The 22882-nt window shown below is 35.7% G+C and overlaps 1 protein-coding gene across 1 annotated transcript in view; it reads right to left on the bottom strand.

Moving 5' to 3' along the window:
• LOC123545206 (uncharacterized) overlaps positions 1-22060 on the bottom strand; it is a 33170-nt gene extending 11110 nt beyond the window's left edge. The window contains exons 1-7 of the mRNA XM_053553314.1: positions 21931-22060; positions 19071-19469; positions 15431-15844; positions 12941-13096; positions 10854-10887; positions 10564-10635; positions 1279-1346 (exon numbers count right to left, since the gene is read on the bottom strand). Coding sequence (XP_053409289.1) covers positions 1279-1346; positions 10564-10635; positions 10854-10887; positions 12941-13096; positions 15431-15844; positions 19071-19469; positions 21931-21985 — 1198 coding nt within the window. The 5' untranslated portion in view covers positions 21986-22060. The remainder of the gene's footprint in view (positions 1-1278; positions 1347-10563; positions 10636-10853; positions 10888-12940; positions 13097-15430; positions 15845-19070; positions 19470-21930) is intronic.
• Between the last annotated feature and the right edge of the window lie 822 nt (positions 22061-22882).

Here is a 22882-nt window from a genome sequence, read left to right as displayed (position 1 = left end):
GAGGTTAGGTGCACCATAATCCGGTTTTAGCTACCCAATGGTGGATTTTCCACTGACCGTTCCAAGGCGGTGTCCCACTGTGTTCCTTTATTTGTTTGTTTTGTCCTTGCGTGTCTGCTTTTTGTGTGTGGTGTGTGCGTGTGTGTTGATCGTGTGCGCGTCCGCGTGCTGGGTTTGCGTTATGAGAGGCTGCGTTTTAAGAACGTGGCTTTCCCTGTTGGATATTCTTCCTTGTTTTTTTTCGCCTTATACCTATAATCATTGTAGTAAAGTTTTATCAAAATGAAACCAAACGTTCAGAGGGAAAAGCGCTGTCAAAAGACTTTATAAAAATATTCTCAAAAATAAACTTTATATTCGTCATGGTTGTGTGGTTTCATCATACTATGGTGAGATGCGTTTGCAATTTTCTTAATTGAAGGTAAATAACGCACGAGTAGTCATTCCAAAGGAACAAGGAGGTGATATACTAAAATAGACATTAAATCAATCATTCCAAGATGCAGCGCACACAATGTTTCCTGATTTAATAAATCTTCAGAGGGGTAAAACGCACACTCACACGTACACGCGTGCACACACACACACACACACACACACACACACACACACACACACACACACACACAACAACAACAACAACAACAACAACAACAACAACAAAACTTGACAATGACATGCTCTACTACTCTTCTTGCAAACTACTTCTTTGAAGCTTCAGTACTGTCTGAACGGCTATATTGGTGCGATGCTAACCAGATACCATGACTTTAAGATTTAAACACCAAAAGTAAAATGCACGTGCACTGTAAAAAGCCCATTAAAGGTTTTGATTATCCCGGAAAAGTTGCCTGTTAAGAGTAGTAGCTGTTACTTCATTGCTATATACCATTTCTATGGTTCCGAGAAAACGTTTACCTTGTTTAACATCCTTTAACAGAAAGTATTGAGAGGTGCATTTACCTTGGCTAAATATCTTGCAATAATAGCGGAATATTGGGCTAATTTGCTAAAAATAGATTGGTTAAACATTTAAACTGATAGAAGAAAAGAAAATATCTAGGAGGAGTTGAAAACACAAGGACCATATGCAGGTGTAAAGTTATTAAGTCATGTTGACACATGAAAATTAAATTTGAGAAAAGGGTTTTGACAATATGTGAAAGTCTTTATGTTATGATGTATACCAACTTTGATTTTAATTTATTGCACAGAAACTGTATAGTGATTTAGCGCCTACTACAAATTCTAATAATTTAACAATAGAAACTAACTTACCTTTCAGGGAATCATACACATACTTATTTTTCATTTCTACGGTATTTTGCAGATGTTCATACATGCCTCTGTAAATTAGAAGATCTAGCTGTATTACTAAACAATTGCTTGTTTCTACACAAATTTGAAAACAGAAAGATCAATGTTCATTAAGTAAGCGAAAAAAAATGATGTGATGTTAGTGATATTATTGGCCATATTCAACATATTTCTGTGGTTTCTTCTTGCATAACTGGTGTCCTATAGCTCTTCCAATTATTATACACATTACCGTTATGGAGTGAGATAGTTTGTCTTACTGCATTGAACTTGTCCTTGTGTAGTCACCGCACCCAATATGATCTGGTTTCAGTAATGTTCTCGTCATTATGTAATATTTAAAACCTTACTAATTTTTTAAAAAAAGAAATGTGCCTTCGGCGACCACATGTTTTATTCTGTTACCGAGAAGATATTATGTTACGAGGTTATACAGAAATTTTGTTATTTATGTAGTTGAAATAAGGTATTCTTAGACTTGTTTTATTGTAATTAGGTTTCCCTAAATTTCCTTTTTTGACAAATTTGACATTTTTTCTTCCAAGTATAAAAAAGATAAAGTGGCACATATGACTTACAATGATTTGAACGGACTTAATCAAACCGAGTCTGCTATTATTTTAGTTGACTGCATTCTTTGCTTTCAAAGGATCTTTACAGAATTAATTATCCAATAGAAACTGTTTTCTTGCACACCGGACTGGCGTTTCCGGTGATTTTACCCATGCCGGAAAGAATGTTTCTCATTGCAGAGTTGGTGCAGCCGTTCTGCGCATGCACGGAATTATTATCCATCGGAGCGCATGGCAAAATTACTCACTTTTTTGCATGTCCACACGCATTTAGTGCGCAGGTGCCCTCGGGACGGATATTCTATCCGATTCGTAAACACATGACAGATATTATTAGTACGTTGAACGTCCGAAACATCGATGTGACAGAATAAAAATGTTAGTAAGGAAACGTTTATTAACATTATTAATTGAGTTGGAATTGTTCAGAGAATGGTTGACAAATACACTAATATCAGAAAAGTAACCGAAAAATGCAAATTCAACTGTTGCTGACAAATCACAGAAATTTGTGTGCAAGGAGAGTCATCTGGATGGCTGCGTAATTTAAGACATGGCTCATGATAAAGTTTGATTAATTTTCTTACTGAATCTTGGAAATATAGCAAAAAATGCAAAGTACCATTCGTCCAAGATGTAAAAAGAATAAAAGAAATCAGATGTATACAAAATAGTTGATTATTAGAAAAGACAGGAAAATCAAGAAATGTTCGATGTTCTTTGACGGAGATCGTAGATGGATAGAAAGCCTGCATCATGAGAGGCTTTATCATTTGAACTGTTTCTAAAGAGCCCTGACATTTTATATTATTCTCATTAATCTATTACACACAGCAGTTTGAATATAGACTTAACTATATATGTAACACAATTTCCGTAACGCATTATCATTTCCGTTACTAGATGCTCCAATATTTGCTGTATATACTGATTTTGTATAAATGCCACACATGGTAGTTTAGTTTACTTGCTGTTTAGTCTTATGCAGGTAATTGTTTGAAAATGTACTGTTTCAAGGGCTGTCTCTTTAAAGAAATGTATTGTTTTTGAATTTATGTCAGGTGACAGGTTTCTAATACTTTAGCCTTCCTCGCTTGGCGCTCAGCATTAAGGGGATAGTGCTAGGACTGGTCAGCCCGGTGTCAGTATAATGTGACTGGGTGGGGTATCATGCCACGTGTCTACGGCGTGATATTCCAGTGAGGCAGCACTATAAAGTTGGGCATTGTGCTCACTGCTACAAGTAGGACCGTCGTTTATATGACTGAAAAATTGTTGAAAAAGACGTTAAACCCGAACACACACACACACAATAATTTAGCACTTCCAGTACTGTAATATATTAACTAATTGTGTTGTTTTTTTTAATCAATGTTTTAAAACATTTGATAAAGTTCCAAAACCATGTTCCCATGGTAGAAAAAACAACAACAATATATTCTTTAGGCTTATGTTTTCATTTCGTTGTAAATTTTATTACTTCCGTAACGGAGTTGTATGTTTTTAGAATCACCATTCCAGCACTGTGCTATATGTAGCACATCCGCAACTTTTTGTGTGGTGTTAAGTACATTTTAAATTGAAAGAGGGATGCCATTTTTCTTCTATACAATGTTCAATTTAATAATTATAACAAGTGTAAATATTCAATTTTTTTGTTTTAAAAATGCAGCTTAAAATTGTCAGTCATATACCTTAATTCTCTCTCGGTATTGATGGTAGAAAATGTCATATTGATTGGATTGTGTATCGGGCGTGTTTTTCAGTTATGTTGCATTAAAGAGTTTCTTTTGAATAAGTAACTGCGTTAATGTTTAATTTCTTAATGTCCAAAAATATAGATGGTCACTAAAATCTACCCTCCGTAACATGAGTAAATACACATATGTATCAATATTCGATGTTGTTTTAACGCTATCAATGTTGTGGTAGAAATTTTTCAGAGACAACAAGAAGATGTTGGACTTTTGAATAATACAAGTTAAGAACTGTTATTTAACATTCACATGTTTAAGATTTTTCTAATTGTAAGTGGGTCAAAATTTTGGTTTTGGCTGAATAGTGCGATATATGGGCATGGCGAGCAACTGTCAGTCTTAGTGTAATGGGTTCAAATCCTGTGTCTGACCCTATCATATCTATGACTTTCATGTGCAAAATTTATAGGTAAACAAATGCCAAGCTTATAATGATTTTTGACGGTCAATTTATTGGAGAACATGCTTGCATTCAACATCCGGTGTTGAAAAAGTTAAATAATTTTGGATTGTTTAAAATACATAAGCAGGATGTTATAAAAATGGTCAGAGTTATTAAGATAAATATTATAACAAAACAATTAAAAATTAATAAAAGTGTGTCCTATGTTACATGAAATAAAACAGAATCAATATCGTTAAAGTTACGCTTACAAATTAAACAAATGACCGAGTATTGCAATGACAATACAAAAATCCCATACAAGTATAAAACGTTGATAGTGTTCATTCATTGTGGTGGCTGGCAAAAGTGTTAATAAAACCTGGAAAGTAGATCCCTCAGAAGCACCGAGAACAAGGCAAACAGTGAAAATTGCAGACTCGGTTTGATTGAGTCTGTTCATGAGCAGTAATGGAAAATGCAAGACTAAAATGTTTCAAGGCATTTAGGAGCTAAGAAACTAAAACTAATTGTACTGAAAGTTCAATAGTGACCTTGACCTACAAATATAGATCATGTACACGACAAATTGTTTCATCATGGGGAACCATTGTACAAAGATAATCCATCAATGCTCATAAAAGTTACGGAGCGGAAACAAATTTTTCTTGATCTTCAATAGTGACCTTGACTTTTGACCGACAACCATTGCTCATGTCCAAGACAAAAAGTGGTGAACATTTTCTGCATAGTAATGCAAACCATTCATTGTAATTAAATGGTATGAGGCAGAAGCAAATTTTCACTTCACTTTAAACAGTGACCTTTAACTGACAAGCTTAGATCATGTGTTGAAGCATTGTCAGAAAATGGGGAACGTTTGCGTGTATCGCTAAGATAATCCATTAATGCATACAAAAGCTATGGAGCGAAAAAAAAATACTTGACCTTCAATTGTGACCTTGGCCTACAAGTATAAGACATGTGTGTGCATATCTATATATTGCCCTCTATACACGTACCAAGTGTAATGAACCTCGCTTGATTACTTTTCGAGTAATTACAGGATCCAAATTTGCGGACGGACACACGGCATTCCTAGTCCCCTCCGGTGAACCGGTAGGGGACTAACAAAAGATGTCTAATGACATCTCGTCTGAGAGGAGCTCAGTCAGAACAACCAACAATTCCTGTGAGCTACAAAGAGAAAGTCACCATCATCAAGGTACTAACGAGACCAAGGATTGAGGAAGATGCTTTTCATCTCCTTGATCGGTCTGAACAAGTGATTCTGGTCAGGCTTCGCTCAGGGCAGAAAAGCTCAATGCTCACATGTACAAGAAATACAGACTGGCACCATCACCAACTTGTCCGTGTGATGAGAAAGATCAGACTACGGAGCATATACTTCAGAGGTGTAAAAGGCATGACCAGGAGCGAGCTGCAACTTGGCCGACAGATACCTCAATCCGCCAGAAACCGTACGGAGGCATTGAGGATCTGCGGAAAACCACAAAGAGATTTTCTGTTTAATTATAGGTTTATTGTTGAAATTCATGTAAAAGTTAGGGAACTTGATGCTGTAATCCTTTTCAATTTTACCCAACAGCCGTAGGATGCTTCAACTAAGATTTGCATTAGTTTTAGAGATTTCTATAATTGCTTGTTACTTAAAATACTAAAGGTAAAAGAAAAACAAAGCAGGAACTTTTAACATTAACAAAGTTCGTTTTGAAAAGTAGCAATTCAAATACCTTGAAAATATTAACAAGCTGTAATGTCCAATCATAATATGCAAGAATAGTCCAAATCTTGACCTAGTCAAATCTAAATCCTATCAGTATACATTTTCAATTGCACACATAATCCAACACAATTTCGTGTATCCAAAGAATATAGACCCTCTCTTTAAAGATAAATGTTTAATTGTCCAAACTAGTAACATTTTGTTGTTAAACAATACAGGGAAGTTGTTCAATAAGATCTTGCTTAAGTTCCTTTTTTCCTTTTTTCCTCAGACCGCTTCCTATTTAAACCATCATTGGAAATTCTCGCAAATTTATGTAACACCAAGAATAACAATGAATATTCTGGGAAAACGCAGAGAACTTAGAATTTAAAATAATACTATCACCCTGTTTATCAGCATCTGTGATGGGACCTTCTGGAATACTATAGAATATAAATAACTTGTTGACATACATGCTGTCTCAAAACTAACACAGGTTTTACAGTTAACAATGGGTCATCAATGAAAAACAACAAAGTGAAGCGTAACTAGGAATGACATGTAAATATCAGTAGATTTAGCATATTAACTTTAATGGTTAAATAGAGGATATTTGTTTGTTTGCAGTGAGATATCGAAATATATCATCACCGATAAGGGAGACAATTGAATATTTTCATGCCATTTTTTTGTGAAGATCAACGAATTTTCTGTTTACTACGTGCATAAATGTTCATATAAATCCAATATTTCATGACGAAATTCGGATTTATTTAAGCTACCGTGTTACATATGATACATCCGCTATATTACCATGGACACTTAGGCACATTAATAACGAATATTGGTGATTAGGTTCATTAAATCAACACGACGCCATTTTGTTTTTAAAAACAAAAACTGCATTTAAATATTTTGTGTAAAAATACACAGTCTGCGGCTAACAGAGACATTGACAAATGCCGGTAGTTAAGTAGAAGCATATTTAAAACTTTTCGGGTCAATCCGTCAGTTCGTTGAATAACCGGAAGCTTGCTTTGTTTACCAAAACACATTGAAAGAAAAAACATGAAAAAATCTAAACGACTGTAGAATATGCGTAAGTCCTTGGAAAATCAAGCTGAAGAATTAAATATCATCATGGATGCAATAGAAATAGCTAGGAAGTATTGATCTAGGAGCTGCATAGCATAACAAAATGGATGGAAGTTGGAACACAACTGGCTGGGCTTGGACTCCAAGCCCAGCCAGTTGTAGTTGGGTCCTGGAGTGGGAATACTTCGACGAAAATGCTGGCATATTACGTAAGGTTGAGTTGATGTCTTGTGATAATTAACTAAGACAACAACCAACTAAATGTGCTGTCGCCAGTAAAATCTACCACACGATAGTGAACCAATGGAAAAAGTAGAGGAAACACACATATACCATATCTGTAGCTACATGAATGGCAAGGCATAGCAACCAAGTTGACAAAGGTAACATTATTTCTTTTGCAAATTTAATTATATAGCTAGCTTGTTCTATATAGGATTGTCTAGCAGTTCATGACTCGTGTATGGCTTGAGTATTAGTATAATCCAGTAATTTTAAAGGCAGCAAAGGGAGGTAATTAAAGAATATATTTCAAGGGGGAGATAATTTATCTGGAAAAAAAGAAGTTCGGCACTGTGAGTGATATCGATTTATATCTCACTGATATTTTCCTGTATTTTACCAATAAGCATAAAATAAAACACAGTATTGTATTCTTTGAAGACTTTCACCGAAATAGTTTAAAAGGAGTATAACTCTGGAAATACTGCAGGTAGACGTCTGCAGCAAGTTTTAATTGAACATATGATGTACTGAAGATATTGCACTTTGTCACCGTGGCCCAGTGGTTAAGGCGTCCGCCTCGATATCGGAAGGTCGAAGGTTCGAGCCCCATGGGGAGCGTTCCTCCGGGGGTCGTTTGTCATGGGACTCGTTCCGAAAAGGCCGGTTCGTGAGCAGCAAGCTAGTTAAATGAATGGTTACCGACTTCTATCCACCTGGCACCTGGCATAGTGGTCGGAGTTTGAAGGTAATTGGTACGCCCAATAAAGGTGTCTCATAAGCCAAATTGGCTGGCCCTTTCAATAGGGTTGACACTATAATAAACAATATAGAGAATAGTGGAAACTTCACAGGTCGCTCAACACGACAAAAACGAAAATGGTGCAGGCTCGGTTTGATTGAGCCTGTTCATGGACGTTAGTGGAAATGCATGCTACCGTCCACGCCCTCTAGCCCCGGGTTGAGCAGAACTCAACATTTACAAAAGCTAAATGTACAAAAAGCAATTTAGAGACATCCGCAGATGTATTCAAACGGCGGTAAACATGGAACCTTCAATGATACACGTGTTGAGGCGTGTAATTCCATGATGAGCGGCGTTTGGTCCCCAGATAAAATAATGGGTTTGCCCCAAACGAGAAAACAATGGGCAGAACTAAACAAACTGGAATTTAGGAAGGGGATCTGAGGTTATGGAGCCTGCGTATCACAGGAACTGTCAAAAGACAAAATTAAAAAGCAAACACCATATCCAAGGGGTGATTATACAATACCCAAGGCTATGAAAGCGGGAGTATTGGAACCACCCAGGCCGAAATGGTCATGTTGAGAAACTAAACAGTACCAATAACACGACATAAAAGTCGTGCTGAACGATCTGAGAAGATCGAAATATAACAGCCCTGATTGAATGTACGGGGAGACGTTTTACGGCCGCCACACGGCACAAACAACGCTGCTGTGATAATAAAATAGAGAAAAGTGGAAACTTCACAGGTCGCTCAACACGACAAAAACGAAAATGGTGCAGGCTCGATTTGATTGAGCCTGTTCATGGACGGTAGTGGAAATGCATTCTACCGTCCACGCCCTCTAGCCCCGGGTTGAGCAGAACTCAACATTTACACATGCTAAAAGTACAAAAAGCAATTTAGAGACATCCGCAGATGTATTCAAACGGCGGTGAACATGGAACCTTCAATGATACACGTGTTGAGGCGTGTAATTCCATGAAGAGCGGCGTTTGGTCCCCAGATAAAGTAATGGGTTTGCCCCAAACGAGAAAACAATGGGCAGAACTAAACAAACTGGAATTTAGGAAGGGGATCTGAGGTTATGGAGCCTGCGTATCACAGGAACTGTCAAAAGACAAAATTAAAAAGCAGACACCATATCCAAGGGGTGATTATACAATACCCAAGGCTATGAAAGCGGGAGTATTGGACCACCCAGGCCGAAATGGTCATGTTGAGAAACTAAACAGTACCAATAACACGACTGAACGATCTGAGAAGATCGAAATATAACAGCCCTGATTGAATGTACGGGGAGACTTTTTACGGCCGCCACACGGCACAAACAACGCTGCTGTGATAATAAAATAGAGAAAAGTGGAAACTTCACAGGTCGCTCAACACGACAAAAACGAAAATGTTGCAGGCTCGGTTTGATTGAGCTTGTTCATGGACGGTAGTGGAAATGCATGCTACCGTCCACGCCCTCTAGCCCCGGGTTGAGCAGAACTCAACATTTACACATGCTAAAAGTATATAAACAACATTTTTAAGTTAAAAAGGAGCATAGCTTTAGGTAATTGCTGGAAGAGTTACATAACTTGTCCACACTTTGTCACTATGATTATGTACAGCGAGTTTCAGCTGAATATATTGAATAATGATGAAACTATTAAACTTTATAAAAACAAACTTTAGCCAGTGCAGATGCTGGTGCCAACGCCGACACCGACGCCAGGGCGAGTGCAGCAGCTTTCCTTTTTCTTCGAAAAGTCGAGAAACAAATTGTTCTTAACTGAATTAGAACATACAGTAACCTGCGTAGAAAACACATATCTTACGACTACGCCATGTCATCGTTTGACTATATAATCAGGGTAGATAACCCACGTTGCATTTCGATATCATACACATGGAAAAATCACCGATCCAGGTAACATGACACAGGTTGGCCACCTGGATAGATCGGGTAAATATTAATATTTTCAGTATACGATTATTGCAAACAAAAATGACCAAAATTGTTGTTGAAGATTAACGGGTGTAAAAAACACTGACGGGAAATAATTTTCACTTTTAAATGTTAAAAAGGTAAAGGTCTTGTTTATTATAGTGTCACCTCTATTGAAAGGGCCAGCCAATTTGGCTTATGAGACACCTTTATTGTGCGTACCAATTACCTCCCAACTCCTACCACTATGCCAGGCGCCAGGCGGATAGAAGTCGGTAACCATTCATTTAACTAGCTCGCGGCTCACGAACCGGCCTTTTCGGAACGAGTCCCATGACAAACATCCCCCGGACGATCGCTCCCCATGGGGCTCGAACTTTCGACCTCCCGATCCCGAGGCGGACGCCTTAACCACTGGGCCACGTTGACCGATTAAAAATGTCGTTAGCCTTGCGCAATAATGCAGTGCTATTTCCACGGTTAATTACTTAACAATCAACTGGTAAATGTGAAATTTGCCAGCTGTGGTCGCTGAGAGTAGTAAAATTGTTTAAACATATAAAAATATTTGTTGCCAAGTATTTCCCAATAAAACCCAATAAAAACGGATTTTCCTAGTATTGTCCGATGGGTTGGATAACAGAATGAAACACAAGTTCATTAATAATCAATAGATACGAAATAAAATGTATGTCTTCTATTCAAAATATTACGATAGATTTTCGTACAGATAATTATGCTTAGAATTATCTAACATCAAAATATATTTATAGTAAATTATTCGATTACATTTTGATAACTTACGGCATGGAAGACTGACCACTCATTCCCATTTCTGGTTGAGTTCGTGACTGGATTTGGTTGTTCCCATTGGAACTGTATTTTGAAAAATAAACATCGACAACTTATAGTGACTGAACACACTGTTGTATTTTCCAGAGATAATTTTAAATAGATTCTTTTAAAACTTACCTCTAACGCTTTCAATCAAATATATCAAGTAGCCAGTGAACTATTGGCGGGCATTTTATAAAATACATTTAATACGGTTATACTCCTACTGTTTTTGGTATGTAAAATGTAATATATGTTACCTATTTTCCGCTTGAAATCTAGTTCTGGGTGCTTCTGAAATCAAAGATAAGACACAGGTGATTAAATAGAACAGAACAATTACTTTATTTTGACTTAGACATACATTTTAATTATTTGATAAGGTTGTAAATATATTTAATGATAAACTGATCAATGGGCAAATTAGATACCACTTGAGGACACGCTGGGTACTTTTGTTAAAATTATTTCCCTCTTAATTAAAGTTACTCATATCACTTTGTCTAGAGTATAACGACAAGATAATAAAGGAACTGTTTTAAAACGTCATACAAGGATATTGAGAAGAAGTGCAGCGTAGAAGAAGCATAACGCTATCTTGTAAGTTTTTTTTAATTATCTCCCTTTAGTACATAATCCTGAAACGTTTGTATAATAATAAAAAAACAAGCGCGATGAAGAACACTAAATATGAAACTATACTTCTTGAAGATATACTAAGCACAATATATAGTTCTTGTTAACATTTTTGGCCTTCTTTTACACGAAACATTTGCTAATGTGTGAATTATCGCGTAAGAGATATAACGTTATATATAAATCTTATAAATGGTTACCCTTACCAAAATATCAGGCTTCCGGCGAACGTTGCGGCAAATTTGCCGCAAACGTTTCGGTGAATTTGCCGCAAACATTCTTTTGGTAAACTTTTACCATGCAAATTAAGTTTGCGGCAAATTTATGCAAATGAATATGCAAATGAAGTTTGCAGCAAATTTGCGGCAAACCTAATTTGCATGGTAAAAATTTGCCGCAAATTCGCCAAAACCTTTCTGGCGAACTTCTGGCAATGTTCTGGCGAACTTTTGGCAAACTATTTATGCAAATTAGTTTGCGGCGACTTTGCAGCAAACAATTATGCAAATTTGTTTGCCGCAAATTTGCTGCAAACTTTTGGCGCTAAAGTAACAGACCTTTTGTTTTTGAAGAACGAAAGCTATATTTTCAAGAAAAGTAAGAAAGGTCTATTAATATAATTAGCAAAATATCATTTGTTAATAATGATTTATCTTTTCTAAATAATTATAAAGAAAAAATACAAATGCACGAGATCATTATGATAAAGTATGTCGTTAGTAAATATATTATTATGCTTACATGGGTTTGAAACTCTTTAAATATTTGAAAGGAACCGTTATGAAAGCTGATAACTGATATGCAAAAAAATCCTCTGTGTGCAAATGTCTTGATAAATTTGCAGATTCACTAAATTATTTATTGCAATCTATTGTATCTGATGGTCTTTAGGTGACACGTGTCTGAAATAAACAAAGGCTAACCGTATAAAAATCATTCTGCTTTTGCATGCGTAATAATGTGAAAACTAACCTTACATCGCAACATTTATCCTAGGAATTAAACACACTATACTTCGGTGATTTATCCATCAATTTGTGGAAGTTTTTGTTTAGTAAAGAAACATAAATAATTCATGTTAATACATCGATGTTCAACTACTGTTTGGCAGTTTGAAAATGGAGCCAAACTCTATGCAGCCAATAAAAACAAAGAAGAAGTCACGTGATACTGTTCTGGCAAACCTCTTGCGAACTTTCACATCTGGTCAGATAATTAAAAGATCATACGGCGAATATTTTGGAGAAGAAAATATAGATAAAAGGTTCTGGTGACGTTTTGGTGAACAAAATCATGTGATAAAGTTTCTGGCGATGTTGTGGCAAACTCTTAATTCAGTAAAGTCTGTGGTGAGTTTGCAGCAAAGTCACCGAAACGTTTGCCGAAAGGTCGCCGCTACCGGCGAACTCCTGCAAACATTTATTACTCTGTTCTGGTGAACTAAAATGTTTGCGGCAAATTTACCGCAAACTTTTCATTTTGGTAAGGGTAACGACCAACAGACATATTAAGGTGATGCTAAAAAGTAGGACTGGACGTTATTGTTCGCGGATTGTTTAAGTTTGATTTTATTGGCAGAAAAGTAAGCGTAATGTATTATAAAATATTAAGGCGTGACGAAAAAAAATAAGAAGGCTCGCTAAAGATGCCTTTCATTTGTTTACACTCGTACAGCCGCTGTACATATGATTCAAGTTTTACTAACAATTACCGTTTGTGGTTAACTGTCTTCGTACAATGACAACAATAATGCCGACTCCTAGAATGACCACAGCAACAATCACACCACTAATTGCTCCTGCTGTTAAATCCCGTTTAGTCACTTTGTTTTCAGATATTCCCTTGTCGTCAGATATTCCCTCGTCCCCTGCAAAATAATTACACAATGCACAACATATCTAGCACTATTATTAACTAGATAAAAAGGCAAGTTTTATGAAAATTCTTTAATTTTATATTTTTTAATCGAATGCATAAATTAATTCTGTAGTATTTTCTATTAAAACACTGACTAGGGGTTGTTGCATACAGTAAACAGTCTCAAAGATCCTACCTAGTTTATAACAACGATGGTACATAGAAGAAGACTAATTTGAAGTTATGTTAAAACTCATCCCCTACATTTATACAAAAAAGTATTGTTAAAATGCATTTTGTCATATCAACGTAGGGTCGCGATCAGTTTAATACAAGTCCATATAATATGATGTTACATACCAAATATCTAAACTGCAATTATTGTGGTTTCAGAAAAAAAGATCTGTTTAAAATGTTACCTATAAAGTCTATATTTAACAAGTTACTCATTTTCATAGGTTTGATAATGTCTATTCAATGATGATTAAATACTGATTACCTAAGCTTAAGTAATTGTGGTTTTAGAGAAGATGTGTATATTTCCTCATGTAAAACACCTGGCACACGCGCCCACATTTTCAAAAAGATGTCAAAAGTTTGACATAAATGAGTAAATAAATCGCATTATTTAGTAAAGGGTGACCTTGATCTTGATCCAATAAAGTATCCAACCTTGAATTATATATAGTCAAGATATAGGCCAAGTTTCATTTTCACAAAACAATCCAAACTACATTTAAGTGAACAATTTTTCTATCTTTAGTAACGATGGCGCCATTTCTTTTTATCTAAGGGTCATGATTTTTGTTTGTACAAATTAATGCAAATGACCTTGGCTTGATAATTATGTTCGAGTCGAATTCTGTGCAAAATAGTTCTTTTCTTTCAATATTTTCAAAATGAGGAGAAATGTATTAATCTGAGCCAACAAATATTGTGTTTACATTACAATTTGTATTTGGGTAAGTTGCTGTTTTGACCGTTTTCGCAACATTGTTTAAGATGGAGTTAGTTAGTATTGGCATTTTCGTTCTGTATTCTTATGGAACATTTGTGACTACAGAATTTTGCGGAGGGTAAACGTTATTTCTTCTGTTAAAATACAAGGACAAATGTCAAACAGGGACTGCCATGTTCCAAAAACGTAGCCTCCCTAAAACGACACACACACACACGCACACACGCACGTGCACACACACACACACTCACACACGCACACACACACACACACACACACACACGCGCGCGCGCGCGCGCACACACACACACACACAATAAAGGAACACAGTGGGGCACCACCTAGGAATGGTAAGTGGCAAAAACACCACTGGGGAGCTTAAATCGGTTTATGGTGCGCACTCAACCTGACTTTTACCTCCACCATGTTCCAATTAGACACAGGCCAGTGTAAATAAAAGTAATCACCGGCAGTAATATAACACGTGATGGAATCAAAAAGGCATTGCATGTAAAACACAAAAATTGCTCCTGTTCAAAAAAATAAAAAGCAAACCCCAAGAACCGTAGACGTTTGTACTGTTTGCAGAAGACAGAGCAACAAAAGAAACACCCTTAAGGGCCCGACGAAACAGGCCAGAAGACAGCTATCAAAACAGTTCAGTCCAGTAAAGTCAAACGGTTTAATTTGGAGTTCAAAGTTCTGTACTGATATTTACCTCCGTTTGCCTGATCACCGCCGCCAGAAATAAACATACTGCTATTTTAACACGACTACAGTAAATTCTAATCCAAGATCTGATTTGAATTTGTCTGCCCTGAAATTTAGCCTCTTCGGGTCGTGAAATCTGGTATTGAAAACATATTTGCTAATTCTTGAATCGCTATATATAAAGTTCCTACAAATGATAGCGTCGACTGCGCTTTTTCTTACTATAGCTAGAAGATGAGTGCCATCTGTATCGTTGGTAGTTTTATACCGCTACCATTATTTCCCTCCCTGTGAAAATGACATGTTCACTTAAAGCTAGGTCCACTTAGGACTAAATTAGCATCCGCAAATGAATACGCCATAATTTTAAGTCCTTGGTTTATTTTATCCGCTCAAATTGTCATTGAAAGATTACAGAAAGTTGAATTACATCGAATGATATAGTACAATTTGCACGATTGATTATTAAGTCTCGATATTAAACCTCACACCAAACCCCTCAAAAATGAACAAAACAAACCACTTTTACTTTTCAGAACAACGAAATCCAACGTTTCAATAAAAGAGAAAATTCGTAAAATAAAGTTCGCGCGACTCTAAAAAGTGTTTTAGCTAGTAAATATGCACATGTAGCAAAGAACATTTTGCCACGCTACTAAAGTAAGATGTACTTACTGACATCCACATAAAATCGAGAATTGTCCTGTGTTGTATAAGTTGTTCCATAAGGAATTCCACTAACAGAAACATAGCACTCAAATGCTAGGTTGTTATCCCTGATTGCATCACAAGCTGTAGTGTTATATGTAATTGTTGCTACTCGGGTAAAACCACACTGATTGTCACTTATTGCAATGCCTTCATCAAATGATCCTGCTGGTGGTTGATACCCTATAAACTCATCCGTTGTTCCCATTTCAGAAGTCTTTCGCCATCTGATTGTAGTTGCTGGTAAACTTCCAATATTAGCGGTGCAAGAAAGTTCCAAAACATCACCGACATTAAATGGTGCTTGATCTGTAGACGACGATCTCTGGTGTACTATAACGTCATTCTTCCTCCCTTCTAATTGCATCATTTGAGGGTAAACTAAAACAGTGGAAGTATTAAAAGTTGACCAAAAACGGATAAAAACTAAGTCTCATAGTAAATAAAATAACTAAAAGAGATTTTGGGGACGCGAAACTATCAGGGCAACCTTTGCCTTTAATAGGTTCTCCAGGCTATTTCGCAGGATGTATGACTGAAACGACATTGTTCCAGGATTCCTAAATTGGCGAAAACATTCATTATCTAAGTCACTGAAATAATCAAGTACATATTATATTGCAAAGATGTGATAATAAATCATTCGAAATAAAAATAAAATAAACCCAAGCTGTTCGTAAAACATGAATTTCACCCTTGATGGTATGTCCCATTTTAAGTCCTGAGTCACTTGACCTTGCTATTTTACCTACTGACAAAACAATAAAAGCCATTTACTGCCCACCCAAAGGCAATCATCATTTGAAGATTCCGGACTGTAGACCAAAGTGCTCTTTAGTTTGAATGGAAAAGTTTTCAGTATCAATGTCAATGTGACCTTGACTTTGACTTGCTGGTCCCCAAAACAAGGGTCATCTACTGATAAGTGGCAATCATCCTATGAAATTTGGCGACTTTAGGCCAAAGCATTCTTCAGTAATTAATGGAAAACAGCCTTTCATCACAATGTCACCGTGAACATGACATTTGACCCGCTAACCCATACAACAATTGGGATCATCTACTGGCGATCAGTTATCTAATAAAATTTGATGACTATATGTCAGTTATTGATCGGAAACTGATTTTCAGCTTTAGGTCACTGTGACTTTGACCTTTGAGGAACCAACCTCAAACCAATTTAGTGGTTATATTTCCAACAAAATCAATCAATGAGGCCTGCATAATTTTGATAAATGATTGCCAGATACTCAGTTGTGTTGAATTGTATTTAAATCAGGTCACTGGTTTCGGGAGTTTGCAGTTTCCTCTATCTATAATTAAATAAAAAGTCATTTTCATTCATGGCGTGAACATTTCCTGCACAGGATTGCCAAAGGAACTTTCTGTAATTAGAGACTGATTTTGAAACAAGAAATCGTAACCCAACATCCCCCACCCAGGGAATTTTTTTACAGAAAATTGTGAGCGAACACAACATCTTTTTTTTTTCAGTAAGTTGTGAAACATAAAAGAAAATCCATCAATCATAATTATACATTATGATATGAAATTTGAAATTGTTTGGAAAGTTATACGTAATTGGAGAATGCTTTCAAATGTTAACAAGAAAAGTCCCATCACTCAACTGAAACTGACTATCTAACCTAGAATAAATGTATGACACTATCAATCATGAATAGTAACAATTTTGTTTACAATAAAAACATAAAACAGGTCTAGCATCCCCATTTGGACAATTATGAGAGGTCCTTACTAGGATGCTACAGACAAGTAAGATACTTCTACTTTTATCTAAGGTATCCACTAATAGGGGAAAGGGCCGCCATTCAAGGAATTCTAACCGATGCTCCAGACCAAGATCAAGCACTTCATAAGTTGTTTTAGAGTATTTCTATATTTAGTTCTAATGGCTCAAAATGGGGCTACATGTCCAATTTGAAAAAAAAAGAAGAAAAAATGAGAGGAGACTCTACAATAATGCTAGAGATCTATCAAGTTTCGTGAAGATCAACCTTGCGAAGCTGTTACAATGTTTCCGTACGTTTGGCTGCTAAAGGTTTCAACTAATGTTAACTAATTTCAAGTGAATATTCAGTAATGATGGTCAGCCTTAGTTGGAATTTTATCTTGAAGTTTTAGTAAAACTGATTTTAAAATTTCAAACTCAAACTCAAACTCAGCTGAGTCCGAAAAATGTTTTGTGAACACGGGGCATGACTTCAATTATTAAAAGGATATCCTAGAATATTCAACAAGTATACGTTCGCTTCGCTCTTAATAACTTAGTTTTCTGTTCTGTTCCATATGCTAATCAGTTTGAAAGACAGGCAGTATTGATGTAATTGGCTTTAATATAAGCAAGGATATCCTAGAACCTTCAGTCACATATGTCTTGCTTTCCGTGTAGTAATTATGTTGACCATTAAATCTATACATATATGTATTTAAAATGGCATGTCAATTTTTTTACTTTTTTTGCCTGACCGTCTGCACAGTAATAATCTATGTAAATGGATAATTCGAACCAAGTTTTCTATGAGAAATGAGACTGAGCAAAAAGATCCTCTAAATTTCTCGTGGCTGCCCCCTAATTGTTGAATCTAAATAAAACTACTGCCAACAGTGTTTTTATTCCCTGGGTGTCAATGACTCGTAGAAATGTGATATCCGGCGTCTGTCCATCCGTCCGTCCTCAATATAACTTTCTTTTCAGCTCCTTTTTACAATTCTCATTCAATTCAAATAAAACTTAGACTTTTTAACGCACGTTCCTGTTTCGCCTTTGTATGTATGTTATTCCTTAATATTATTGCTATTCAAAATATATTGTCTCCAGTGTTTTGAGAAAACTCCTTGAAATAGAAATACGTTTACATTTACGTACATTTACGCTGAAAGGGTCTAATAAAGCACAAAGGTGTCCGGGGCCAAATATTTTGGTTAATTTACATTTGCCGAAAGAACTCCCGTGCTAATGACATATGTATACGTGCCTTTAAAATACGCCGTTATCTTGTTTTATTGAACAATGTTTTAAACGGACAGACTGTGCGTGGAACTAGTTTTTTAACATTCGCACGGTATAAAGAGCTATCTATATTGCAACTAGTATTCTTTTCTCCAAATATTTGTCACGTTTTATAATACATCGTGATCTGGGAGATTTATTTTCAATACGAGCGTTACCTCACACTTCATTGCCTTAATTGTGTATAAATGTACGGGAATAAATGTATCAGAATGTCCTTGAAAGTCTTAATAAGTCATACTCACGAATTTTTACCATTGTTTTATAAAACATGTTTCAAGTGGACTACATGATTCCAGTTTGTTTTCAGTTGCGATACTCCCGTGACCTGCGCTCCGATGTACTTGGCATGGTAAAATGCGCTACGAGGCATCCTTTACGGACTGACACCGTGAATAATCACAAGATAATAAGATATAATTTGCTGAGAGAAGGAACAAGGGGTCTACATGATGCCAACGTGTAGCGATTGTGATTTACTTCATCTTCATAGCCTCAAAAGATTTTAATTCTCATTGCTGTATGTTTCACTTTAGTGCTTACTTCTACATAGCCGTAAGAGAATGATATACTTACCATAGGCTGAAAAAGTACCATTCTTTGTCACTGACACTATAGAATCTGTTGTGGAACTTTTATATGACAAAACACATTTGTAAGCCCTGGAATCGTTGCACTGCAACTTAGATATATTCATGCTCACAGACAGGTCTGTGTTACTGCCATCAAAAGTGCCTCCAGCAACGAAATCTTTGTTGTTTGTTACTTGTAATGTAGGAGTTTCGGTTGTTGCATCTCCCAGTTCCATTTGCACTAATGGTTCAAAACTATTTGATCCCAGCGTAATTTCTCGTCGTATCTGAATAATGTAAATGGTGCCAACATCGTTTTCAGTGACATCACATCTCATTGTTAACGTTCCAGTACTTCCAACCACAACTTTATCCCTTGAAATAGTGAAATCTATCCCCGTAACTGAAAATAAGCAAAACAATGGTATTAAAGTATGCCTGTTGGATGTATTAAAACTACTATTAACTGACAATATGATAAAAAAACCTAATGATAAATTGTAACAAATACTAATTTTATATTGTTCACACTACACAATCGCAATATTCCAATATTTCAATGATGTTTTAAATGTTAAGAACGTGGGTAGCTAAATGATGCCCCGTTATCTAGATATCACTTTGATTTTTATCAAACACATCCCTGAAGCTAGCAAGATTCAAATAAACAGCCGGATATAGCAGACTCATTTGATGAAATATCTATTGCCTAGCATTTGATATGTTTCATATAAAAAAATTACTTATCGGCACTCGCACATTATTCCAGTATATGTATTCTTAATAAAAGTGTAAGGTACCAACTCTTGCACTTGAGCATAAAGGTTTTTCAGAGGTAATTTTATGCAAAAGAAACCACCGCTGAGGCGTCCCTTATTTGATCTTGGATACAATATTCAGAACCTCTTTGTGTACAAATCTTACCTCTCAGTCATGTAATTCTATCACATAATTATGTAAAACCCTAGAAAGGAGTCACTAGTCAATACTTCATGTAAAATATCTTACTACTAAGCCTAGAAGTTTTGGAGGAGACGATTTTTTAAAGTTGTCCATGTGTAATGTTTTTATGTATAACACTGACCCTGTTGGCGCTCTAAATTAGGGGTCACTAGTCTGCGATTTTTAAAAATTATATCATTTCTTACACGCGTGGAGAAGATGATTGTTTAAAGTTTTCCTGATATCATGCTATGTAAAAACGCCAATTCCTGAACGACTCCAATTTAATTCCAGTGTCACATTTAAAAAAAACTTGAATGAGGTCCGTGTAAGAATGCTACAGAAAACGTCTGGTGATTGGTCACAATCTGGTTCATGAGAAGAATAGAAGTCAAGGGATTTATGTTAAGCTTTATTTTAGAGCGCAAAGCTAGCATTGCTTGTATGCTAGCGTCAGTCAGCTTAAAATTTGACATTTTGTATTAAAAATGTAAGTAGCAGAAATTTTTTTTAGTCATCTTCAATTTAGATAGTTTTATTTGAATATGTAGAGCTATATGTGTTTTTATGATTGCATTTCAGTTCAGTTTATTGTTCTTGAGTAGCCAGAACATTCCAAATATGTACATGTAAATGGCTCATATTCTTGAATTCATTCCAGGTGATTGTTTCTTTAATGTCTCAAGCACTGACAATGCATTTTAAAAATTCTGACATTATTATGGACATATTTGCTGGCACATTAATTGAAAGACGAAACATTTGATCCCTTAATCATAACAAGTTTCAACAGTTGTTGGTTAGCAATAACCTTAAATCTGCTAATATGCAATGTGCTTCCGAACCAGGCACACATTTCAAGATAGCGTTCATATATCACATAATTATTTTACAAAGAATTCTGTAAATTGCAATTACTTACATGACATTTCTAGTATAATAACAAATTTTAAATCAAAGCTTTATTATATTATCATTAAAATAACACAGTTAAACGTTTAAGGCTTATCATACACATTTCGAAATATTCTTTCATGTGTAACAGAGCGGGAAGGTTAAAAGGTTATTCAGTCTTGTTCCGTTCAATAACGTAGATATGTCTTGGCGAGTGTTCAACTGAAAAATCAGTTGACGAGCCGATAGACCCGTTAGTCGAATATAACTGGATATGATTACAAAAATATCTCGTATTGTACTGATTTATGTTAAATAACGTTTTATGCTTAAAAGAAAAGAAAACAAGAACTTCATCTAAAAGGAATAACAAACCCGATCTAAAACAGAATGTGCCAGGGTAGTAAAAACGGGTATTAAACAGGAATTATCAGCAATTGATTTCGGAGTTGAGAGTGATAGGGTGGGTGGACTAAAACAGATATCGAGAAACAAAAGAAACTGAAAGTAAAGATAATTGTTTTTGTACTTTTGTTGTGGTTTTATACATTTTAGAAAATGGTTTAAGACATCTTCCACATCAAATCAGCTTTGTTATGGACTGATTAATAGCCACATATCAGAAGTTAATAAAGGAACAAGGAGTTAATATCAGGCACACTTTTATTATGTTATACATGAACTTTTGTTATTTATGTCGATAGCTAATGTTATCTATTTATGTACTACCGACTTTCATGGACTTTAAATCTATCTGTATCTGTATGTATCAGACAATGTTTGAACCGTTTCAAAGGCAGACAAGTGAAATATTTCCTTTGATTGTTGCTAACCCTTGGGAAAATTATTACGTAACTGCTAAAATATTTTAGAGTTGTACCTAAACATGACCTTAATAGCTCCGAGTCGGAAAACAAATATCGACGATAAATACCACACACACAAAGACGCCCATGCATGTACACATTATAGATGATTTATAATGTCGTTCAAGCTATGTATCAAAAACAAGGATGCAAAATATGTACCTTGTACTGCAGAAAGTATGGCACCCAGGCCAAAATACTTAATAAATCCTGTCATGTTCTGTTGCTTCCTGATTCGCACATTTGAAAACAAATATGACAGTCCACTGATTAAACAACCTGCCTATGTTGGTTACGATAAACCTATAGCATTTTTGTTCCGGGTTCAGTTTACTGTTTTCCCTTTAACGAGGAAGTACTTGTTTCATAAATTAAATCAAAATTGTAAAACTTACAAGATTTCTTGCTTCACTTCTGTTCCATGAGGGGAAATTGTTGGCTACTTATGGAGGTTTGTCAGATTAAATTATCGCCTTGTATAACTGCAAAATAGTAGTAATATTCTAATATGACATTAAAAGGAAGTTGCTGCAAGATGCAGCCAAAGGAAACTTCGCGCCGAACAAAGCAGTGTATGTAGTACTGATAGAATAGGAGATGATATAACGATGCTGGTGTTTTTGTTGTAGACCCTACGCAAACAGATAGTCTGACTGGATATGATGAATGTTCGACAAAGAGGCGTGAAACTCACGGCGTGAAAGGAAAAAGGAAAAACAATGTGGCATTTTAGATTAACATTTGGCATAATTTAACCTTGAACTATAACGCCATACAAAACTAAGATTGAAGAGGTAAATAACGTCCTTGGTAAAATTGAAAAATACTTAGAATACATGTCAGGATTTGATAGATATTTTATTTGTGTTTTTGTGAAAGTTACAATTTCAGTTTTTAAATAATCGCGGTTAAACTAAAAAAAGCAGTAAAAAATAAGAATAACAATTGTTTATAAAACACACTTGGGATGACGATAAGCAATTCTAAAAACGAATTTTAAAGAAATAGCAATATTGACACCAGTACAGAAATCGGACTCGAGTACGGTTAAAATAAGCTTGGAGCTTTTATCACAATCGAGCTAAAACAAATTAGTATAAACTAAATCAAGTTA

This window comes from Mercenaria mercenaria, chromosome 10 (assembly GCF_021730395.1).
Source record: "Mercenaria mercenaria strain notata chromosome 10, MADL_Memer_1, whole genome shotgun sequence".
Taxonomy (NCBI): Eukaryota; Metazoa; Mollusca; class Bivalvia; order Venerida; family Veneridae; genus Mercenaria; species Mercenaria mercenaria.
Note: the sequence above shows the minus strand (reverse complement) of the source record. Positions and strands in the feature narration are given on the sequence as shown.